This window comes from Huiozyma naganishii, chromosome 7 (assembly GCF_000348985.1).
Source record: "Huiozyma naganishii CBS 8797 chromosome 7, complete genome".
Lineage (NCBI taxonomy): Eukaryota > Fungi > Ascomycota > Saccharomycetes > Saccharomycetales > Saccharomycetaceae > Huiozyma > Huiozyma naganishii.
In genome coordinates this window covers 649,902-672,921 of record NC_035928.1, presented here as the reverse complement: position 1 = coordinate 672,921, position 23,020 = coordinate 649,902, and the positions used below count along the sequence as shown (strand labels likewise).

The window sequence follows — 23,020 nt, the reverse complement described above, 5'->3', positions numbered from 1 at the left end:
CAGTCACTTTATTAAGTAACTAACAAGTGTCACTAAGTGGCAGTCGTATATATATATATATACGTCAGTGTGTTTGTACACCATCTCTGAACAAATGCTGAACTAATACCACGAATTGTTTCAATTTTTTTTGTTTACGTTCACGAAAAAAAAAGTCCTGCGTGAATTTACAGGCACGCAAAAAATTGCTGGTTTCTCGAGGTCTGAAATAGAGATGGCTGGACGGTTGCATGGTTATTACTTTAGTGATGTGTCTATACACGAGGGCAGGCGTTATAGATCGTAGTAGTCGTTGGTGTACTTTGTGAAGAAATCCAGCACGTCGTCCTTCATCAGTTTGGCGACCGTCTCCGGGTATTTGGACGCGATTTCGTTCGAGACTTTTGTTATCCCCAGGTCTTGTATCACGACAGCCATCGACTGTATCACTTGTCTCGAGAACTCGATGTACCATCTGTGGTTCCAACAGTAGATCTTAACACACAGGTCGATGATGCTGCTGTCCAGCTCGCTGACACGCGTCATTATCTGGCTGGAGGTCATCTTCGAGTTCGGCACGTTCGACAGCTGTCTGACGCGTTCCCTTTCGTTCACGCAGTACTCGAGAAGTTTCCTTGCCGACTGTGGGGAGAACCTTTGCAGTAGCCCTTGCTGGAACGACCTAGCAGCTTCAGGAAAGTGGCCCAATCTTCTTGCGCATAACCCATACAACTCCCACTCGAAGGTCAACTTGGTATAGCTTGAATTTTGAGCTTCAAAATACAGTTGCTCACTCTGCCACATGGTATACGTTTTCAAATCCTCGTATAGAAGCATGAACAAGTTGTCCAGCCATCTCTCGCACAGCCTTTTCACACGTAAAGTGGATGTTGATGTGTCCAACGAGGCACCATCGTTGCTGACTCTTGGATTATGCAGTTCCTCGCTCGAGTTCTGGTACTCGTCCTCCATGACAAAAATCTTGGACCTTATCCTCAGCAAAGTCTCCCAGCCAGTGATTTGTACGAGACTGGTTAGTGATTTATACGCGATTTGGAAAGTGGACTTCAGGTTGGCAGCTGCTAGATTTACCAGCGCCTGGTCTGCAGTCTGATGTTCTTTCTGTACTTCTTGTGGATCTAGGGTCGTCACCTCGTCTAATAAGACGTCGACCGGTAGGGGCAGGTGTAGCGAATTATCCGCAGGGAATGGTACAATTCTTTTCAAGATGTATTTCTCCTTTAAAGAGGACATCGGGCACGCGTTCAGGCTCAGCAACGCGTTCTCGATGTCGTTCAATTTAATATAAGCATTCGTCAATAAGTGCCAAGGTTTAAATTCACTTGGAGCACAGTTCACTGCACTTTGTGCCAGCATCTGCGCCAATTTGAAGTCTTTCTTGTTCATCAGTAAAAACTCAGCTTCAACACACAGAAGTTCTGACTTGTAATCCAGTGGGAATAGCGGCTTCTTGGTAGTTTCTGAAGCGGCATCGTAATTCTCGATCTCTTCTAGTTGATTGTGAATCAATTGAATAGCATCGATCTCCATATCGTTAGCCAACATGACACGAACAAGCAAAATAAGTGCCTCAGGGTAACGTTCCATAAGCTTTAGTAGCATCTCTTTGCATTGCGCTACCGAGTTAGTCAGAGAGACAACCTCGAGCAACGTTTCCGCAAGGTAGTTATTCGTCTTAGAAACGTTAATGACGTCGCAGGGACTCCCTAAAAACTCCCCATTTTCGTAAACGATCGGAAATATCTTAATGAAAGTATCAGCCACTTTATCAATTTCACCGGCTGATAGCGGGTTGATAATCACGGTTTCCACCAAGTGTTGGGACTCTCCGTCCTCGTAGTTGTCCTTCATTAGCATCAACGCTCTTGCAACGTCGCTGACAAACACTTCCGCCCAAATAATTTTCCCATCATCGGACTCAGGATCGATATGCAGTTGTTCACCATTAGAGTCGAGCACAAACATGCTAACTGTACCAGGCATGTGCACAACGATATTCATGTCACATTTTCTGAAAGAGTTCCATGTGGATAAAGAGATCCTAGCCACTTGGAAACTCTTTTTCTTGCTGAACCAGTTCTGAGGCTCTTCTGCGATAAGGTCTGCAATGTTCTTCAGAAAGATGGTAATTGATGCTGGATCCGAGGTGTCAGCACCTACAGAGTAGAAAAATGTCCCTACTTCACCCTTTAACTTATCATGAGAGTGTAATCCATTCAAAAGTAACGATGGGTCTGTGCTGGTAAGTGTTGCAGAGTCCGCCTTTGCACCAGTATTGGGGGTATTAGTAGTGTTGGTGTTACCGGATGACGGTAAATATTTCACCAGAGTTATCAAGTCTGGAGGACCGAGATCCTGAAATTGGCCCAGTCTTTGTTTACGCTCATCTAGCGCATAGCCGATCACCTCCTCCTTAACTTCCGGAATTGAGCACTGGGAAATCATATTTGGACTATGTATTAGGTGATTGCGACGGAGGCTGGCTAATCAAGAACTGTGTCTCACTAGTTAGTTTTTCTTCTCCGCGATATAGGTTAAACAACAAACGGTGTGTGTATCCCACGGAATGGCCTACTCAATTGAGAGAATTTGGAGGACAGCTCAAAGAAAAGAGGGAAAAATGCTCGCTTCAAACCTAATTGACCAGTCAGTAGCAGTATCCTCGACCCTTCAGCGGTGAAGAAGCAATTGAAGTCCTGTTAGACGAACAACGGAAACTTATCGAAAATTAGTGTGAAAAAACTGCTTTGAAAATCATCTCATACGTTTACGCGCGTTAAGGCGAAGCAAAGTTACAGGCGGGCGTTGTATACATAATTACGTTTCGGTAGCTGTCTGTGCAAGGGCCTGTCCGTGGGGAGAGTCTCCCAGTTTTATCTCAGCTTTATCTTCGAGTTAATTTGGGAGATCCGTTCCTCCTTCCGTTCCCATTGCAATTCTAACCATTTTTCCAGTTTTTTGTTCTTCAAGGACAAAAGGGATTCAATTTCGTACCTTTTCACGTCTACCATAACGATTACAGGGGAGCTGGTCTTGTCGCATGGTAGGGCAAGCAATTCTAGAAATGATGGGATTGTTTCCTCCAATTGAAATCCGTCAACTGTCTTTAACTTCCCCCTGTCATGATCGTGAGCGTTTTCCAGCAACACGGGTCGGTAGTAAACAATAGTAATATCGTAAAAGTAACTGTTGATTTGTGCTGGTCTTTCAATTTTTGGTGCGGGTTTGTCCCTTGTATTTGAATTATCCTCCGATATACTTAGATTTGTTTCTGTTCTTGTCCCCACTGTTTCCCCCGCAATAAGCTTTCTCGCACCAGCGATTTTCTTGATAGAGTTGGATAGGTGTTGTTTCTTGTCACCTCCTCCCTTCGGAAAACACAGCTCAGAAAAGGTTCTTATCGTATTGATGAAAGTTGGGAATCGAGGGTACAGTACATTGTAGAATTTTTTGACGTGAGGGAAGTATTGGTCGTTCAACTTTCTTTGCATCATACTTATTTCAGTCGTCAAAATATTCACCTCTGGGAATAATGCAAAGATTTTGTTAGGTCCCGTCTCCAACTCGGCTTTAATATCTTCTTTGGACACGTAAACTGTTTCATCCCTAAGTAGCAAGTTCTTGAAGAACTGTAAATTCGGTAAATTTATCGCGGTCCCCCAAGATAGAAATTCAACCTCCGGGAATTCGAAACTTTCGTCAGTCCAGCATCTTTTAGCAATGGAAACCAGACTAGTCTGAGGGTCCAAAAATCCGGTCCCCTGTAAAATCAAATAGTTGATCAGTATGTAGTCATTTATTGAACGGTGATTTGCTATAAGCAATGTTGTCAGAATTTTTTGTTGGCGGAACAGCATCATTTCCTCACTCTCCTCCGTGGGGAAAACAACCACGTTCTCGTTCTTACCAAAGGTACTTCTAATAAAAATCACCTGAACCAATAACCTGGATATCTTTATCATTTGGTTAATGATATCCAGCAAACGAACGGAAACAAAATCGTCCACACGCCTTGCCCACCCAATTATTGAATTCCCTACAAGCGGTAGGGGTTGGATCCATCCGTACACACGGTTTTTAGCCCTCGCCGTAATGGGGCAGTTTACAAAGAACGTTATAACCGTTTGCATCACCACAAGGAGATAGTACGTGGAAACAATCACACCTATCCTTAAAAGTGTGTCACTAAAGAATATCCACTGTCGGAAGTTCCAGCCACTCCAGTTGTAATTTGTGCCCAGCACATGAATCTGCAAAAATTCCAGGACACCCATGGCAACGTCTTGCTACACTATGCTTCAATAGAGTGCTCTTCTTTGTGCCAGTTAACCGCCATTCTTTGTTACCGCCCAATAATTTCGGTATCATTTTTCTCGATGATATTATTATTTAACTTCTTGAACTTTTGATGCGAAACGATGAGGTCCTGACAGTCGAAGTCATCGCAGGGTACGCTGGTCAGAAGTGCGTTCCGTGGGTCCATTGCTTCACGTTATGTTTGGTTTGAAGTGTGCTCTATCCAGGTCATGCTTGGCCTCGAACAGCTCATCTTCCCTTTGGAGAGCAGCGTCTATTAGAAGAACGTACATCCTGCCAATGGCTAAGAAGCACAGCTCTACAAAGGAGGCACCTGCTGTGGAGAGCACAGAACCACAAGCAGTCGTGGGGAAACTAAAACCACCGAAGAGTCCGCTAAACGAGTACCAGGCTGCTTACCAGCGCATCATTTCGTACACGCTAATCCCTGTCACCATAATCCCATTCTATACAGCGTACGCTGGGATCGCATTGTATCCGACCCTCGATTTTGCAATTTCCAGTCTGTTCATTGCATATTGTCACTACGGGTTCAAAAGCCTCATACTGGAGTACTTACCTACCGCGAAATTCCCAAGAACGCATAGATTCTCAACGTGGGGGTTGTACTTGGCGTCTCTCTTGAGTATGTGTGGGGTGTATCAACTTGAGACGGAAAACAACGGTGTCTTCGATTTGATAGCACGGTTGTGGAATTACGATGAACGAAATCTGTACGTTTTCGGTAAAAACTAACGTTAGATACTTGGGAATATATATCGAATATGTATCTTTGGGAGGTCGTATATGTAAATAAGTTTGTGTCAAAACGTCACAAGAAGAAAGGAAAAAGGTTGTAACCCGTCAGGCTAAGATTTGGAGGCACCTTGCTTGGCAAGTTCGTCGGCCATTTCATTACCCTCATGACCGGAGTGGCCCTTAACCCATTCGATGGAGAAGTCACCGTTATTTTGGAACTTATCTTTGTTGACCTGGTAGTACATTTTGGTCTTGACATACTTCTGGACCAATGGAACGACCAAGTCACTGTTGGGCAAGTTGGAGAGCTCAGCCTCTGAATAGAAACCGTATCTGTCGTTTAATAATTTCGCGACATACTCAGAATCAGTCTTGATCTTATAGTTGACCTTTTCCGGCTCATTTGCCAAATTGTCCCATATTTTATCCAGGGCGCTGGAAACAGCTTGAATCTCACCTCTATTGTTCGTCTGCGCACCAGTGCGGAGTCTCTCGGAGATGTTCTTTTCCGGTTCTCCCTCAAAGTACGCACCGTATCCAGCACGAGCTGAGGTGGTACCGTTAGCAAGCGAGGATCCGTCACAGTAGACAGCGCACTGTTTATCGAATTTCTTGGCAGTCGTTGGAACTTTGTAACGGGTTTCAAAGACATCTGACGATGTACCTATGATCTTGCAATCCTTCTCAGCATCAACAGTCCCGCTCAAGAACGATGATGCACCGTTCTGGTCATCGAATTTCTTGAACGAAAGACCCTTCTGGCCGTGCGTGTAATCCTTACAGTCATTCCAATTATTGAATATTTTACTAGGAATATTGGGGTTGGCACTCCTCACAGCATAATAGAGAGATTTTTTCGTCGAGGAATCCTTCGTGAAAGTCGGTTTTGTTACTTTACTCTGATAACTGGAGTAGTTGGACCTCGTTGGTGTGGTATCCGGAGAGGTGTCGCGATAGTTAGAGTAGCCATAGCCTGAATACGATGGACTCGTGTAATTCGAAGAACCACCACCACCAGAGTAGTTTGAGCGAGACTGGTTCCCACCATAGCTCCCTGAACCACCTGAAGACAAACCACTGCTACTGTTTGCGAAGTTCTGAGCGGCCTCGTAGGAGTCAAACTTCTTGAACACAGCTCCTTTATAACCAGAAACTTGCGAATTACAAGAGTCCCAATCGTTATAGATACCAGATGATCTGCCGTTTTGCACGGCGTAGTAACCCTTCTTAGCCATGTTCCTTATCTTCTGTCTAAGCGTCTTTGACAATGCTTGGTCTGCTGAAGAGTAAACCGTGACAAAGCAAGTACACGTTAAAGACCCAAAAGAATATGTTTGACTTTTTATACGTTTGATAAGTATTCTCAACAAAGTGAGTTAAATGTGTTTCATGTAGCAGCGCGTGGGGATCTCTTAACGGGGAATGGCGTCTGTTTGTTTGGTTTACCGTATTACTCTTGAATCGTTGCCGATAGCTCGTGTTTCCTCTCTTTGCCCTCTGGGTCTCAATGCTGTGAGATGTTTGCACAATGAGATTGTACCGATTTCAATACGGTGATGCAAGACACTATATGGCTTCCTCGACTCTTGAAGAAGTTAGAACACTCGATCTTTGCAAGAAAAATTATGTGTTACTTGCGCATTTTACGCGGGGAAAATCAAAGTCAAGGTAAACCGGTGTTCCGATTGTTGTAGATGCCCTTAGCCGATCTAGTCTTGCAATGGCCTAGCGCCGCTCGTGAGAAAGGGAACTGTTTTCCAAGATTGATGTTGGTTAAAAGCAGCTCTGGCTTGAGGGTGGACGCCCGTTTTGTGGACTTTGCGTCTGCATTATCACTCAGAGTTCTTTTGCATTTAGTCTTTTGTCATCTCTGACGCGTTTTATACTTGCAGTATTCGTTTCAATTGTAAATCCAACCCCCAAAGATTGAAGTGTTGAGATTGTCTTTCCCTAGTGTAATTGGTAGCAGCTTCAAATAATCTGAACCAGACAGGTTGTCGCCTTGCAAGATATCTCTTTAAGGGTAGATCTCTATCTACTCAATAAGTTCCCCTCTCTAAATTCTTACCATGACCAATTTTATGTAAGTTGAAAAGTGAAAGGAAGTCAATTGATCAGTATGAGTCTTGAATTGTTTTTGGAAGCCTCACAACTAGGTGTCATCTCTGTGAATGTTATTATACTGTACGTTGAAATTTGCAATGTATTGACAAGATTGTTCAATCTATATTATATGGCGTAATATAAATGGGTAAAGAAGCCGAAAATTCTGAAGACTTAAAGATAGTGATTTTCTAGTCACTGAAGTTATATTAAAACTTGACTTAGCGGGGTTTCAGCAAACCTTGAAAGAATTAGGTGTTTAAACTTGTTAAAATTAAGAACCGTGATTTTCTGTGAGGATAAATTGGGAACTCCCTTTGGGAACGGACTCATGACCCGTTACCCTATCTAATACAGTACTGTGAACTATCTTAAACCCGACATCTGAGTATACGAACTCGAGACATGCGGATGGCCCGCTATCCGGATCCTATATAAACCGCAAGGTATCTGCACCGACATCTTTCAAGACCGTCTCTGAATCCAGGACTCAACGAAGAAACCAGTCTTAGACAAGCTAGCACAACTGATATAACTACATACTTACGTATACGGCCTAAATACTGCTGGATATAGAAAATGAATATGATAAGGGTGATAAGATATCATCATAGGCATAAACAGGACACACACTTGATAAAAGACACAAATGTTAACGAGACAAATAACGATGCCACAAGTGTGGAAGTATCCACCACAGTGAGAAAGTGAAGAGCCACACCATTGACTCTGAGCAAACTTTCACATATATAAAGCCTAACTACCTCGAATGAATTGATCCTTCTATCTGTTACAATATAGAAGAGATCATCGAACCATATACTTATATATTAAGTATATACCAGAAGTCATACCTGAACTAAAACATCTCTTTACTCTACTACAATGAATAGCCACGGCGAACAAGACCCTATTCAACACACTTTTAACAAACTCTACTGCGATGTTAGAAAGGTGTTACCAGAGTTGATGTAATATATTTATGTTTATCTCTGTTTGTAATCCTGTTCATAATCTTAAAAAATAAAGTTAATGCCAACCTGTAAGAGCTAAAGCAGGTTGTGATGGAGTAAAGTGTGTAAAGACTCTAATATTGTGTATTTGTTGAATAGGGTCTTGTTCGCCGTGGCTATTCATTGTAGTAGAGTAAAGAGATGTTTTAGTTCAGGTATGACTTCTGGTGTATACTTAATATATAAGTATATGGTTCGATGATCGCTTCTGTCATGTACCTTAACTCAATAATCCTTAATAATCCGTGAAAAAATCTGTTCCCAACATCATTCAATATTTCAACCAAAGGTAAACAAAGTCTAAATATAAAACCAACGTACCTCATCGAATAACACGTAGGTATTTAAATTTACGTAAAGTGTAACTATTATCATCATTATGTCGTTGCTGAAAGTTCGAATAGATACAGAACAGCTCACATATATATTACTTGGAAGATCTTATCAAACACAGAGCTACCTTATATATTTTTGGGAGCATAGAGCCAGTAAACTTTTGCTTCCGTTCAGCTTATTTATTTGCATAGAAAATAAACGGTGTTGAACATGCAGGATTATAATGCTTCTATAGAGGTATGTATCAACTTCTATAGTTAATTTTCTGTCCCTTTGAAACTTTATCAGCCGAACTTGCTACGTTGATCCGTTTCATCTTCTGCTTCCTTTCATGTAGTTGTCTGTAAACGTAATCTGTCTCCCCCTTTGTGATCAATACCCTCAAAATTATGTTTAGAGTCGATAACGATTGTTGTAGAGAATCAGTGTCAGCTTTCTGAAGTTCCTCCTGTAGCTGTTTTCTCTTACCCTTCGAAGAGTTTCCCATTATAGTTTTTCTCCGCTCTACTGTGGTGAACCTCCTACTGACGGCTACGTTACTACCGCTTGTCAGTTCTGCAATATTTTGAAAATACAGTGGATTTAAGCGCTTAACTTCGCTTTTTAGCTCTAAAGCGCTTTTCTTGTAAAAAGAAGGGATTAAGAGTAATGTTTGATATTCGGTATTTTGCAAGGCTTTCAAGGGGGGACCCTCTCCTTGGTTGTAGAAAAAGTCAACACACAATGCATCCAACCACTTGAAAATACAATCTATTTCGTATTCGGTAAGTGCTCTCCCATACCCAGAAACTGAATTTGAACTTCCTATACTCCACAAGGATTTTCTTGCGTTTGCAAGCCGATGCTTAGCTATATCCACTTGGGGTAATAACATGATATCTGCAGCCTTTATAATGAATAGCCATCCTTTCAACATCACCATGAACAACAGGCCATGAGAAAGTTCCTGCCCCAAAACGTTTAGGTTTGCATTTAAATAGTCGAAAAGTGGGACAATAGCATCATATATTTCTTCGTCACTTGGTTTCCTAGTGCCATGCCCCCCACAAATACTCTTCAAAACTTCACGAGAGAAAACGAAACTAACAAATGGGGTAAATTTGTTGACTACAAGTTCTAAGATCTTATCTCTCGCTCTTGATAGGGTCCTATAGGATCTACCGATGCAAAATAGTGGATCCATTCTTTCTGTCTCTAGCGCTATTTCCATGTTGAGTTCACCACGAGTATCTAAGATCAACGTCTTTGGATTTGGAAAGCCGTCATCAGCAAACTCTTTAGGGTCGAGTACCAAAGATACTCGCCCACACAGATCGGCTCCAGTCAGCGACATAAAGTTTCCAGTAGGGTGATGCCAAACATTTAGCAGCAGTGTACATTTCTCATCACGTTTCAATTGAAGTTCAAATTCTTCGTCCCATTCTGGATTATTTGATTTCGGTACAACTTTCGTCTCCCCGATCTCACTCTTCTCTCTACTATTAATTAGCGATACAGAGCTGTTCGATAAACCATTTGACCCGTAACCTTTAATGTCGCTTGCACTCTTTATTCTGATAGTATAGAGCTGATACACCCCATCCTTTAAGGTTTCTCCAGTAGTTTTCTGCTTTACTGCATTATGTTCAGTTATAACTTTGGACAGTTCAGAAAAATCGACAATATTCTCGAGTTCTTCCAAATGGGCTATCATTGTATCCACATCGTTCAATATAACACAGGTTTCGGTCTTGTATTTATAAGGTTGCGGAATGGCTGAACTGGATGAAGATCTGACCGCCTTTTTCATTTCATGAAAATCCCATTTACTTTTCCTTTTCTCACTCTCATTTGTGCTCGAACCTCGATCTTCAAAACCGTAGGAGCTAGCTGAACTGTACCTCAAACTCTTCTGCACAAGCTTTACAGCCATATCACAGTATAATTGTATTCCATCAGAAAACGCTTTCAAGACAATGACCACAGCTTCCGCGAAGCGATAATTGATATCCCAATCAAAGCTTTTGAATATATTTAAAGACTCATTTGCCATCTTGAAAATGTCCAGTACCGACTTACTATACCGTACATCGTCATTGATTTTTTCCCAGGTTTCAGTTTTAATTGAATTACGAAACACTTCCGAAATCTTTAGAGCTATATTTTTGGCAAACCGCTTTAAGTATTTTCCAAATGCTCTTTCCAAATTGAAGGGAAATTTCTCTTTAAGTTGAACTTGCCGATATATGTCTCTCAGCTCCCTGAATGTACTGTATAGTTCCAATGCATCGACTGGAGGGACATCCTTCTTTTTGGATTCAAGTACTCTCTCAATCTTTTTAATCATATTTGGTCCATCGATGGCCATTGCTGTGGTCAGCATTGTAGCGCATTCAAATGAGATATTCACTTTATCCAGTAGAGGCTTCGTGTACCGCTTTTGAATGGTGTTCAGTTGCCTAACGATCAGTTCAGCAATGTTTTGTATATGTTTAAATTCCAACGTTTCATCCTTTGGCAGTTCCATAATTAGTGACTTGTAATATTTTTCACTGGTCTTGAATATTGTTCTTCGCAACCTCTTAACAATGCGCTTTTCTATAGTAGGCAGATGTTCTTGAAAACTGGGATCCGCTGATACATATTCGAAATAGAAAACCAGAATTGGAGAAAACTTCGGCTTAGTCGTGGCGTACAGTCCCGTGAGCAGGTTATCCAAAGAGTTCACGCACTGCTCCGAAGTATAAAACAGGTTAGCGTTCCATTGTCTTCTGTCCATTTCGTTCCAATCTCTGGTATCCACAATAGCATCTGAATGTAAAATCGTGCTTTTGATGAAAGTAAACAAGCCCTCTGTCAATGCCAGATTTATTTCTTCACTATGTAAGACGCTGATGTTAGATGCCGTGTAAAACAGTGCCGCGAGAGTTGAGGGAAAATCGACTCTCCAGTATCTAGCTGCGGTGTTCATGAAATATAATGCGCCTGGTGTGAATTCCATAGAGCTCATATTGGTGCTGCATTCTTTCTTTATAATCAGATTCATGAGCATAACAAATGTAGAGCGAGGATCGGACGGCATTATAAGGTTCTTACTGTTTGGAACGCTAGGAGCCCTCCCAATTGTTCTAAATTCGTTCTTAAGCAATTCGATCTCTTTCGTTTCAAGGATCTTCCACGAATTGTATTCTTCTTCCGTTCTGAAATCAGAAAGAAAGAGAAACCCTCCATCAGACTGGAGTTGAAAGCTATATTCATCGAGTTCTCTAGAGAATGTGAAGTTCGTCGACTCCTTCATCACTTTAATGACGTCCTGCTGTACCTTGATAGAATCGGTGTTAAATATTTCGGAGAAATAATTGGAATAAGGAATATCATCCAGTTTAAAGCTGGGTGCAACATGAAGTGCAGCTACTGGTTTCCGTACAGCAGACATTGACGATGAATCCGAGGTTTCGTACATTACTGGTGTTGCGCTCCGCCTCTTTTCGTTAGAGAACAGTTTCTGCTTCAAAGAGGGTTTTGTAGGTTTCATTCTATCAGCGCAAGCCGTCAATTTGTTGATAAAGGACGCAGGCGTATTGGTTGGTAGCAACGATTGCAATAGACCAACAAATTTCGATACCTGTTTGAAAAGCTCTTTTTGAATGTCTCCTACAACCACTTTGCTCAACTCGTTGTTGGCGGATTTAGTGAAATAAACAATCAGCTCTTCGACGTTAGACATATTTTCTAGCGTAGTGGACAGACTGGAGTTCATGAACGTGTCGTTATTGAATTTTAGTAGACATCGTCTAAAGGTTGCATTTGTCACTTTTTTCCTACCTATTGTCACATCATATAGGTACGTAGCGAGGCGCTGTTTCAAAGTGGTCATGATCCTAATGTGTTCGGAATAATTAGTTTTATTTGTGCTTCTCGAGAACTGTCCATTGCTAAACAATGACTTCCCCAGACCAAGTGAGACGGACCTCCCGCTATCTTCCAGTGGTGATGAAGATAAAGACCAGCGAGATGAGTGTAGGGAAGAATACGACGATGACGACGACGACGATGACGGAGGCGTAGGAGGGGACTGACGGTTGCGGTCATTTTGTTTAAACTGAGGTTTATTGATGTATTCGAGGACAAGGAGTCGTAAAGTGTAGAGGTATACACTCTCAAGTTCGACCTTTGGACTGTACTCTGATATCGAGAGACTCCCTAAGGACTCGTCAGAGGCATCCCCAGATTTTAAGGATGAGATTCGATTCATTTATTCTCGTAGAATACTCCCTGCACAGCAACCAGACATCGAAGTGCACACAAGAACACCTGATCGGTCTGCCGTATCCCGATTTGATCTGCTGTCAGTGGCTAAGTCTGCCTCTAATGGCAGTAGCTGCCACTTTTCTGCTTAAATTCTCAATAGAAAAATAACAACGACAATTAACAGCATGACACAAGTATGAGAACAGGTAGTGAGCTATTTCAATCTGATTCCGACGCGGAATCGAGGTCCGAATGTGGGCTTCCGCTGCTGCGATCACCGCGAACCGTCAGCACTACCGTATCTTCGCGGTCTTCAGAGGCTGGTGCTGTCGGCCATGCGGGATCCTCCGTTTCTGACGCGGACGTGTCCGATGCTGCCGAACTCGGTGTAGACGTGTCATTCTCAGAGTCCATGATGTGGTTATCCTCTTGCGACGATGAAAAGAGTTCTATGCTCATTAATGATGCGTTTGCTCCGACTGGATGATCCAGCCTTTGCTTCATCTGTGAGACGAATTGCTTCAACTCGGCATTCAAACCTGATTCTGTGATCCTCTCTCCGAACAGCGGCTGCATCCTTGCATCGCAGATGATCTCGTCACTGTTCGTAGCGTTTCTCAAATTGCTTCTGTTAACGTAATCTCGTACGCGATCCTCCACGATACCGCTCTCTATCTGCTCCACGCCAAGGTGATCTCGTAGGAACTTGCCCAGCTCGTTGTGTCTTGACCTCCTGGATTTGATCTTCCTGGATTTCTTCGAGGGCTTATGTATCTTGTTCTCGATGTTCTCGCGGGTCACCTTTCCTAGAAACGCCTGGCGGACATTGAACGAGTCTGCCGCTGTCGTATCATCGATTTCGCTATCCCTTAGCAACTGTAAACGCTGCTCAATGATGGAAAACAGCTCCTTCCTATAAGGGTCCAGGTTATAAACAAACACTTCCTCCAATTGAGTCTTCACTTGTTCGAAATCTACCTGTTCCGCAGGGGAATCCACGTTGGACTGTAATACCGCATCGACCATCGGTACAAATTCCCTGAAATCTTTCCCCCCAGCTGGGAGTTCTGACTCGGGTACACTGTTCCCATCGCACAGTTCGACATCGTACTGCACGCGTTCAGACATGGTTCCACATGTGTATTAACAACCGCGCCCAGTAATGCTGTCCCCCCCCATCAATGGATGCACTTTTAACTAACAAAAAATTTTCGATCCTGACATCGCCCCATCGCCCATCAGTAAACGTGTTTGATGGATTGTTCTTCGGGTATACTTTTAATGAATTGGATTAATGGAAGATACATAATGATTAGAATATGTGAAGCTTACATATATAGTATAATAGTTTTTGCATTTTGGTTGGTTGTTTGATTGATTGTAAACCTTACTATTTGACAATGGTTAAGAGTAGCTTGGTCGGTCCAGATAGGCCTGATATCGTGTTGCTGCCTCGTAAGAAAGGAGACACCGCCTAGTATCTTCTTTGAGGTCTTTGGTTTTGAGATCTGTCTTGGATGTAGGTACCTGGGACGATGTGTTCAGGCAAGTGCAAGTAGTCTCTCAAGTATTCCACACCTTCCTCGGTCAAGGTGTAGTAGTAGTATTGCCAAGAGAACTGAGTCTTGACGTAACCCTTGGAGGTCAAGGACTGTAGAGCCTTGATGACGTACAAGTTCTTGGTGTCAATTTCTTCATGCTTTGGCTGGTTGAAGTCCTTCTTTGCGACGACAACACCTTCTGTTTAGAAAAGGAAATAGGATGTTTGTAACACTGCTCGTAGTACCACCACGTAAGAGCATTGAAAGAAACAAGAAGAGGTTTGTTAGTAATTTGAAAGTAAAAGTTGACATTTCCCTTCCCAGGGGAGAGGTATGATCGTAGCGTGTAGAGTGTTGAGGTGACTCAAACAATTCAAAGCATTCGGTGTGTTAAAAGAGAGAAGAGAACGAAGAAAGCACTATTGGATTTGGCTCTCTCTTGCACCCTAAAACTCCCGGATAACCACTGTATTGCATTGACAGAGGAGCAGCCAGCTTGTCACTCCCTCATAAACAAGACTCGCAGCCACCTATGCATAAAACAAACCATCGACAGGGATGCATTGACCCACTGACGTTTTCACCGCACTACTCCCTCTCATATTCATTTCATCTCAAAAATAACATACCTTGAAACAAGTATCTGTGGATCAGAGTTCTATCTTCCTTTGGCATCAACATCTTGGCTCGGTGTGTGTATGTGTTTGTGTTTGTGTGTGCTTGTAGCCGGAGAAGATTCCTTCAAATAATACCTCCAAATCAAATATACAATCAACTGCAACCGCCAATCAACCAATTGCAACCTGTACGATGCAAACGGGAAGCCCCAGCAGCCAGAAACATCGAGAGAAGTTCCACAACTCACTCTCATTTTTTTCCAGCCTGGACAGCGGGGACAGCGTAGGCAGAGTTCCAGGCGGAAACTCCCGTTCAACGGGAAGCACTCGGCGGGATTCCAGACGGGCCCGGGCGGGATCACACTCGGGGTCTCTGCCCACGTCCCGCCTAAGTTCCCGCCTACGCTGCGCCAGAATTTGCTTTTCCCCGTTCAAATTCACAAATTACCTGTTCTGGAAATATTTTCAATATGGTTTTAAAAAAATAAAAAATAAAAAATTGTACGGATGTTTAATTTAAGAAACAGTCACTTGTTCAGAAGCGAAAAGACGTCATTTGATGTTTGAGGAGGATGGGATGAGGGTCCTCCCTCTACGGTCTTGTACGTTTGCACACTACAATACAGGTGTCGATGGTAGGGTTGTCCGGCAGCCAGCAGAATGTATCGATACCGTATTCCCATGGTGCTGAAACTGATGTGGGGTTGACTGGGCCCATCTCTCTGGGCGGTTACGACGAGGCGGGGTCTATCAGGAAGAGGTTGATGCGAATAGGGGAGAGAGTTCGCGCGTACGAGGTTAAAGTGCTGAACTCTAAAGCGTATAAAATCACTGTACTGCATTGGGGGTTACTGGCATTGTGGGGGTTGCTTCTTCTGCTTTTCATGAGGGTATATCGAGATCTGTACCAGAAAACAAGGCTTGTGGCTACAGCCTGCACCAATGTGTTGCTCTTTGGGATCTCTGATATTATAGCTCAATGCATCACTTGCTTCCATTCACACGTTATAGATCCAGTACCTCAGTTTGTCAGCGATACAAGTAATCAGTTGCTGCGGACATTCTCGAACTCAGAGGGGCCGCAAGAACTTTCGTACGACGACAGCGACACTTTCTCCGTGTTCAACGAGTACGGAATCACACCTGTATCATCCACGGAGGATCTCCCACGAACCAGTAGTCCAGACAACGAGAACACAGTCATCTTCGAGTTCCCAAGGTGGCTCTGGTTCATGGGCTGGGGGGCCTTTGTGGCCAACTTCCAAGTCCCCTGGTACAAGTTTTTGAACTTTTATTTCACAGAGGACCCATCCATGGTACAGGTCTTTGAGCGGGTGTTATGCGATCAACTGCTGTACTCGCCCTTATTTTTGTACTTCTTCTTCACTTACTCCAACTACCTCATGGAGGGAGGTAACGCCCACACGATGAAGATCAAAATCCAAAAACTTTACATCTCGACTTTAGGGTGCAACTTACTAGTGTGGCCGTTGGCTCAGATCATCAATTTCTCAATCATGCCGAAACACTTTCAAGTCCCCTTCAGTTCATCAGTCGGTGTACTGTGGAACTGCTTCTTATCGATGAGAAACGCATCGAATTCGATATGACACAATTAGATACTGTACAATCGTATACCAAATTAAATATGACGATCTCACGCCGTCTGAAGGGTGTTTCTCTCCCTCAAAATATTCTTATACTTCTTACTGCTTCTCCGCTTCTTGAAGTACGTCTTGACCGTGCCCGGGATGTAAGCTTGCACGAAGTAATTCACAATCGCCCACACAACAATAAATGTCTTAAACCCACCAGAGATAAACGTCAATTGGAAAAGCTTTCCCAGACCGGAAGTCAGATCCACAAACATCAACAACGTGCTGGCCAGCAACGATACTAAGATATCGATGATAAACCCGAAATTCTTAGACATGGGTTCCCTATACGGCGGGCCCACAGAGAGAATGACGGCGGTTAAAATGTATTGGAAGTTAGAGACGTAGAAAAGAACTGTGTTATCCGAGGATTGCACCGCGTCATCCCCACCGACAACAGGTTTCACATACCACGGTTCCTCTTGGACATAGAGCCACGGAATCACCTGGAATAGAAGAATGATCACGAAACTTAGCATCATGGGGAGCAGGATCTTTAACGAAACAAGATTCGCGGAGGGTCTCTTCTTCGCAAGTTTGTCAAATGGTTTAGACCACGACATGAATATCGCGATTGGAACAATAAGGAATAAGTCGATGTATAGGAACTGGAAATCACCCAGATTGGATCCACGGCTGTATAAGATCGTAATTGTAATGAATTGGATCGCAGAGTACAAGCTCATGTACTGGAAACAGGCAAAAGAAGTGACCAGCGATGCTCTCCCCTCTTTAATAACGTCAAGAACACAACGTATATCGAACACTTTCGAGGTGAATGGTGCAGCAACAGAAGCCTCTGCCTCAGACAAAGAAATACCCACGTCGGCAGCTTTTAAAGCACCACAGTCGTTAGCACCATCACCACAGAACCCGACGGTGTAGTCAATTTTTTGCAACTGCTCCATCAGCTCATGCTTCTCATCCGGTGACATCCTTGCGTACACAGACGTCTTGAGCAAAATCTCGTTGATGTAATCCTCCGGTATATTGTTTTCTGAGGCAAAGAGTATTCTGAACACTTCCCCAGTCACAGCCAGAGTATAATCTGTAGTTGTTTCCTGACTAACCGGTTGTAACGTGGCAACATCCAGGATATCCTCGTAGTTGTCAACATCTCTCCACACGAGAAATTCTCCATCCGGATTATTCAAGTACGGCACGTAAACTTTCGGCTCCTTGACCAAACCACACTCTCTGCCAACAGAGATAGCAGTCAAGACGTTATCCCCTGTACACATAATCGTTCTGATACTCGCATCTTGCAAGACCTTCAATGTAGGGGTCGTCGCCTCCTTCAGTTTGTTCTCAAAAATGATAAAACCGAGGAATTCCATATTGCATTCAACCTCCTCTCTACTGACTTTCTGAGAGTAAAGCCAGGTGTGTTTTGGCAAGATCTTGCCGGCACAGGCGATGACTCTGTTCCCGGAATGTGTGTAGTGGTCCAAGATCTCGTTGTAGTCCGATGGTAAAGTGTTCTTGTTACAGATCTCAGATATAACCTCTGGAGCCCCTTTTGTGAACGCCCAGTATATGTCATCGGAGCTAAGTTTCACAATAACACTCATTCTTCTCAGTTCGGACAGAAAGTCGAAGCTTCTGATGATCCCCAGGAAATTGTGCGGGTCGTTATCAATAAACTTGTTTTCCGGGTCGTCTGAATTGGGATGAACCACAGCGGGTATGATGTCATTGTTCTCCGGGAACATGACGCCCTCGTGTCTTTCCTCATACAATGAATGGAATTTCTGTTTTTGAAAGTCCTCCTCGAATGACCAACCTGTAAATTGGAACATTTTGAAGTCCAACGGATCACCTATTAACTCACCATCAACGAGCCGCAAAGAGTGGCATGTCAAAAGCGACATCAAAAGGTTTTTGGACTTTACATCCAGCGGCGAGCTACAGTCGTTCAAGGAGAACTTGTCAAAGAGGTCGACACTATCGGATTTCAAGGTGCCAAATTTGAACCCGTGTTGTCCCGGTTCGGAAAGGTGCACACCCAGGACGTCCAACCCATCCTCTGTCAATGTCCCCGTTTTGTCGAAACACATAACGTCGATTTTCCCACCAATGTTGACTCTCGTTGGTGAAATACAGAATATTCCTTTACGTTTCAATCTGCTCAGGGCGAAGCTTGTCCCCACAGTCAGAGTTGCTGGCAACGCTGGCGGTACGACAACAGTTATTATATCCAGAGCTCTCAAGATCATTGTCCTTTTATCCAAGCCGATTTTCACAAACCTGATGCAGCTTAAAGAGAACCCAAGCATGGCAACGATGGCCATGACACCAATGTACTTGAATGAGTCGCTATAAAACTTAAATCCTGTTGGTTTCGGGAAGACCATTGACCGTACGAGGGAGCCCTTTGTTGTGGAAAACCCGGTTCGCACGACCATGGCGAGAGCAGCGGAGTGGCCCGGAGGGTACCTTGCTCTAATGATTTTTGTACCGTTGAATAGGAAAGACTTGGAGACGAAGCTTGATATTTGCGTGTTTTGGAAATCTTCCAGGAGTTGGAACATGGTGTCCTCTGTAGCTGGGGCCTTCGGGACTGGGACAGATTCACCCGTGAGCATGGACTCGTTTACGATACAGTCCCCGGTCAGTAGGATACAGTCACACGGTAGGACTGTGAGTGCTGGGTCTGAAACTTCGTAAATGTCCCCCGGAACTAATTCGCTCGAGTTCACGTTTGTCCAGAACTCATCTCTAAAGACACGCACCTCGCAGTTGAAGTGAGACATTTCGGAGAGGTTTTGAGACGTCTTCTTCGTTTCTATCAGTGTCTCCGAGATGGAGAGCACGGAGATGAGGAAGATGCATGCCGCATAGTAGTAGTATTCGTCCAAGCTCCACAGAATAATGGAAAAGATTTGGAACACGTAGAACGGGTGGAGCACCTCGTTGAAGAGAATCTCCGAAGTTGTTTTTACCTTCAAGTTAATCTGGTTTTTGTCGAACGCTATGATTCTGTCCTCCTGGATCACGCTGGGGAGTCCGCGCTGCACGTGGTTCAAGTTGAGCCAGTCGAGGTCTGCCCAGTTGTTATTGGTTCTGAAGATATCCTCGAGTGGGGAGTAGATGAACGTGATATACCTGTACTGGAAGGAGACGAGGATGGGCATGTTTGGGTTTGCGTCGTTTGAGTGGTGGTGCGTTGTGTTATCGAGGGATTGAGCGTCGTTTCCGACGCCGTCGCCTCCTCCCTGCTCGGATTTTTCAAGTATGAGCACCGTGCTCAATGGTCTGTTGTACCATCTCCTGTCGACTTGTTCTACGATGAACTCACCGAACTCGTTTTCGATCACGACCCACTCTGCCTTCCCCAAGGGGCACCTAACCCCTACTAGTTTCACTTTACGGGCTGGGAACCACTTGAACACGACATACGCTACCCCTAGTGTGAACCAGCACAGGAGGTTGTATAGCCAGACACGCAACCTCCCGTTCCTGTACCCAGCGATCCCGATGACGATGTCCTCCTCGGTGATATAGAACCGTTGGAAAGTTTGTGTAGCGGCATACTTGGCGTAGAATTTCTCATGGTACTCTGCTTTCAAGAACTCGTTGTGGTACGCGCCCTTCTTGTAGTGGCTGTGATTGTCGTCGTGTCCGTTGTTGTCCTCCTCGTTGTCACGCGATGACCCACTGGCGGTGGACTGTGACCTACTGCGGCCCGAAGACGTCTCGTCTAGGATCCCGCTGTCCTGGTCCTCGATCTCGCTCGGGATCCTGTCCGTGATCGTGTATCTGGAGAGACTTGCGGAGGAGTCCGTGGAGCGGGTTTGGTAAATGGCGTTGGAATGTACGTCATCACCAGCACCAGCACCAGCACCTGACACAGACTCACTTCTTCTTGCGTGCCTTGTGAGCGGGTGGCCCAAATAACTGTCTGCCCCCAGAGATCCATGGGACCCGTAGGACCCATAAGAACCGATTCGAGAGAGGGATGACCTACGGGACGCAAATGCACTGCTACCTCTGCTGCTACTGTTGACCCCAAACAAACGTTCCGTTTCGTACGCTGGCCGGTCCTCCCAATGGGTGTTGTAGTCCGTGTGTTCAAGCGTCGCTGCACCCTCTGCGTCGCTGATCTGCTTGTCCGTGAAGAACCTGAACTGCGGGACACGGGATGAGCTTCTAGAGGAGGATCGTCTTTGTGAGGGCCCAGCGAGTCCTGGTCGTTCGATCAGTGGTTGTGACGGGGATTGTGATTGCGAGTGCGAGTGCGACTGATCAGCAGCCCCTACCCCGGCCCCCGTAAGGTACCCACTAGACTGGATAGAGTGCGGGTGATGAAACGACACGATAGAGCTCGGCACTGCCTCAAAGGACGCCCCAGCGTACGGTTCCGAACTGTTCTGATCGAGAAGCAACCCTGAGGTGAGCGTGGCTCCTGTCCCAGCCGTCCAATTGGACGATACGGACTGCCTGCCCCCCGCGCGTCTCCCGCCACTGCGGCCCGGCGTACCCTGTGTACTCGCCATGTGTCTCACCTTGTTGCCTCTTTGTTTAGTCTTATCCTCGTGGGACCCTTCGAGACTGTGTTCAAATTCAATGTTTAATACAGCGCTGACGAAGAGCCACAACCAAGTGGTCTGGTGTCTTGGTCAGTCTGTTGGGAGGGCGTTGCTCCACTTGCGCATGAACTCCGGGTACGCGATCTCTGTGGCGTAGCCCTCATAGCGGATGACTTCGACGAAGTACTTCTCGTAGTGGTCCACAATGTGCTGGGCAGCCCCGTCACTGCACCCTGCCTTCTGTACGAGGTTCTCGAAAGTGGCACGCTTGTCCCAATGCTGCTCGAGCATGACCTCTGGGAGGAACGTTGCGCTGCGGAGCGTGTGCGACCAAGGGTCCCTGAACTTGAGTTCCACACCGTGTGTCCCTACATCCCAGTCGAATATATCCTGGGGACCCCCTGTACTGTCCTGCTGCTTGCTGTAGATTATAGTGAAGTTGTCTAGGATGTTGCAAGTACAGTGTAACTCTGGTAGTTCCCTGAGCTGGATGGGCGGGAATCTCGAGTCCTCCAAGGCGGACACTAAAGCGTACCTCTGGACTGCCCGAGCCGCCGGCAACCTCCCAAACGTCCCAATACAACCTCTGAGACGTTCCCGCTTCTTCCAAGTGATGAAGAGGGATACCCGCTGCGTATCGGATACCGCTAGGGCCCCTTCCTCAAGGTACACCCTCCTGGCGACATCCTCCAACCCAGAGAACGGACCCAAGTCACCAACACCACCATTCAAGCTCTCATACAGAGTGTAGAACGCGTAGAAAGCCTGCACAGCCGCCATCAAACCTGCCTGTTGCGCTCCTATTCTTGTAGTAGTAGTAGCAGTTCTTGTTGTTGATATCTTCTTCTTCTTTAAACGCCACTTGCCACTACACCGAGATCCACTGAAGGGACTGTGGAGGACCGCATTAACGAGTTCGAAGCGATGCTACGCGGACTGTGGGGGTGTATTATTGCTGCTCTGTGTGCTGTGGTTGTTGGTACTGGTTTCTACGAGGGTGCGAGGGATGTTGTGGAACTAACGGCGAAGGACTTCGATAAAGTGGTCCATGGGTCGAACTACACTTCACTCGTCGAGTTCTACGCGCCCTGGTGTGGTCACTGTCAGCGGATGAAGCCCTCCGTGGAGAAGGCCGCTCGGCGGCTTGCTGGGGTCGCACAGGTCGCCGCTGTCAATTGCGACTTGAACAAGAACAGGGGACTGTGCAGGGAGTACAACGTCGAGGGGTACCCGACGGTGATGCTGTTCAAGCCTCCACGGGTGCCACTAGCGAGGAACGCGAGTGAGAACCGCGCGGGAGACAGCGGGGCCAAGACCCCGCGGCTGTCACGGCACGTCCACGAGGTGTATAACGGTGCAAGACGGTCCAGTGCAATGGTGAACTACGTTCTGGCGCGGTTGAAGAACTACGTGCGTCGTGCTGGCCGTTTGGAACGGTTTGGTGCTGTGTTGAGGGACCGTATGCGGCCCTGCATTCTTCTTCTGTCCAAAGACGAGAAGTCTCCACCACTGTACAAGGCGATGGCACTCGATTGGCTCGAGAGAGTTGACTTCTACGCTGTGCACAACCGTCGGTGGACGAAACAGATTGCCAGTAACAGCAACAGCAGCTCTGAGTTCCCGCAATTGTACCCTGCCACGGTGGAAGAACTAAACAACAAGATCCTTCCGCAGTTACAAGACTCGAACTACACGACAAGCATACTGCTTGCGTTCCATCCGGAGACAGATACCGTTGTGGAGTACCCAGCCTCGCAACCTCTGACGAAACCACTCGTTGCACAGTTCATCAGGGACCAATTCGACGGCATTTTGCCCCAGGAGGGGCCCCTGAGCGACCGCCAACGGTGGCTGGACAAACTCAGGGAGGCACCCAAGGACAGGGGACGCCCGAAGGCCAAGAGACCAGCCGTACACGACGAGTTGTAGCCCCAAACGCCG

General features: G+C 45.4%; 11 protein-coding genes across 11 annotated transcripts; 3 read left to right on the top strand and 8 right to left on the bottom strand.

Annotated features, from left to right (window-relative positions):
- Window positions 1–273: 273 nt before the first annotated feature.
- BUD7 (exomer complex subunit) lies at window positions 274–2,445 on the bottom strand (the record flags this gene model as incomplete). The annotated part of the gene is made up of 1 exon (XM_022609191.1): window positions 274–2,445. The coding sequence occupies one exon, from the start codon at window positions 2,443–2,445 to the stop codon at window positions 274–276; it is 2,172 nt and encodes a 723-aa protein (XP_022465612.1).
- A 428-nt stretch (window positions 2,446–2,873) lies between these two features.
- Window positions 2,874–4,274, bottom strand: MUM3 (Mum3p; the record flags this gene model as incomplete). Its single annotated transcript, XM_022609190.1, has 1 exon — window positions 2,874–4,274. The coding sequence occupies one exon, from the start codon at window positions 4,272–4,274 to the stop codon at window positions 2,874–2,876; it is 1,401 nt and encodes a 466-aa protein (XP_022465611.1).
- A 220-nt stretch (window positions 4,275–4,494) lies between these two features.
- TIM18 (Tim18p) lies at window positions 4,495–5,052 on the top strand (the record flags this gene model as incomplete). The annotated part of the gene is made up of 1 exon (XM_022609189.1): window positions 4,495–5,052. The coding sequence occupies one exon, from the start codon at window positions 4,495–4,497 to the stop codon at window positions 5,050–5,052; it is 558 nt and encodes a 185-aa protein (XP_022465610.1).
- Window positions 5,053–5,165: 113 nt separating this feature from the next.
- On the bottom strand, window positions 5,166–6,290 carry RNH1 (RNA-DNA hybrid ribonuclease; the record flags this gene model as incomplete). The annotated part of the gene is made up of 1 exon (XM_022609188.1): window positions 5,166–6,290. One exon carries the CDS (start codon window positions 6,288–6,290, stop codon window positions 5,166–5,168), a length of 1,125 nt encoding a protein of 374 aa, XP_022465609.1.
- A 2,461-nt stretch (window positions 6,291–8,751) lies between these two features.
- KNAG0G03050 (uncharacterized protein) lies at window positions 8,752–12,741 on the bottom strand (the record flags this gene model as incomplete). The annotated part of the gene is made up of 1 exon (XM_022609187.1): window positions 8,752–12,741. One exon carries the CDS (start codon window positions 12,739–12,741, stop codon window positions 8,752–8,754), a length of 3,990 nt encoding a protein of 1,329 aa, XP_022465608.1.
- A 215-nt stretch (window positions 12,742–12,956) lies between these two features.
- UAF30 (Uaf30p) lies at window positions 12,957–13,865 on the bottom strand (the record flags this gene model as incomplete). The annotated part of the gene is made up of 1 exon (XM_022609186.1): window positions 12,957–13,865. The coding sequence occupies one exon, from the start codon at window positions 13,863–13,865 to the stop codon at window positions 12,957–12,959; it is 909 nt and encodes a 302-aa protein (XP_022465607.1).
- A 346-nt stretch (window positions 13,866–14,211) lies between these two features.
- Window positions 14,212–14,959, bottom strand: RPS10A (40S ribosomal protein eS10; the record flags this gene model as incomplete). Its single annotated transcript, XM_022609184.1, has 2 exons — window positions 14,212–14,477; window positions 14,908–14,959. The coding sequence occupies 2 exons, from the start codon at window positions 14,957–14,959 to the stop codon at window positions 14,212–14,214; spliced, it is 318 nt and encodes a 105-aa protein (XP_022465606.1).
- A 568-nt stretch (window positions 14,960–15,527) lies between these two features.
- KNAG0G03020 (uncharacterized protein) lies at window positions 15,528–16,505 on the top strand (the record flags this gene model as incomplete). Its single annotated transcript, XM_022609183.1, has 1 exon — window positions 15,528–16,505. One exon carries the CDS (start codon window positions 15,528–15,530, stop codon window positions 16,503–16,505), a length of 978 nt encoding a protein of 325 aa, XP_022465605.1.
- A 47-nt stretch (window positions 16,506–16,552) lies between these two features.
- Window positions 16,553–21,046, bottom strand: YPK9 (putative acid anhydride hydrolase; the record flags this gene model as incomplete). Its single annotated transcript, XM_022609182.1, has 1 exon — window positions 16,553–21,046. One exon carries the CDS (start codon window positions 21,044–21,046, stop codon window positions 16,553–16,555), a length of 4,494 nt encoding a protein of 1,497 aa, XP_022465604.1.
- A 123-nt stretch (window positions 21,047–21,169) lies between these two features.
- Window positions 21,170–21,859, bottom strand: KNAG0G03000 (uncharacterized protein; the record flags this gene model as incomplete). The annotated part of the gene is made up of 1 exon (XM_022609181.1): window positions 21,170–21,859. The coding sequence occupies one exon, from the start codon at window positions 21,857–21,859 to the stop codon at window positions 21,170–21,172; it is 690 nt and encodes a 229-aa protein (XP_022465603.1).
- Window positions 21,860–22,003: 144 nt separating this feature from the next.
- Window positions 22,004–23,008, top strand: MPD1 (protein disulfide isomerase MPD1; the record flags this gene model as incomplete). Its single annotated transcript, XM_022609180.1, has 1 exon — window positions 22,004–23,008. One exon carries the CDS (start codon window positions 22,004–22,006, stop codon window positions 23,006–23,008), a length of 1,005 nt encoding a protein of 334 aa, XP_022465602.1.
- Window positions 23,009–23,020: the final 12 nt, after the last annotated feature.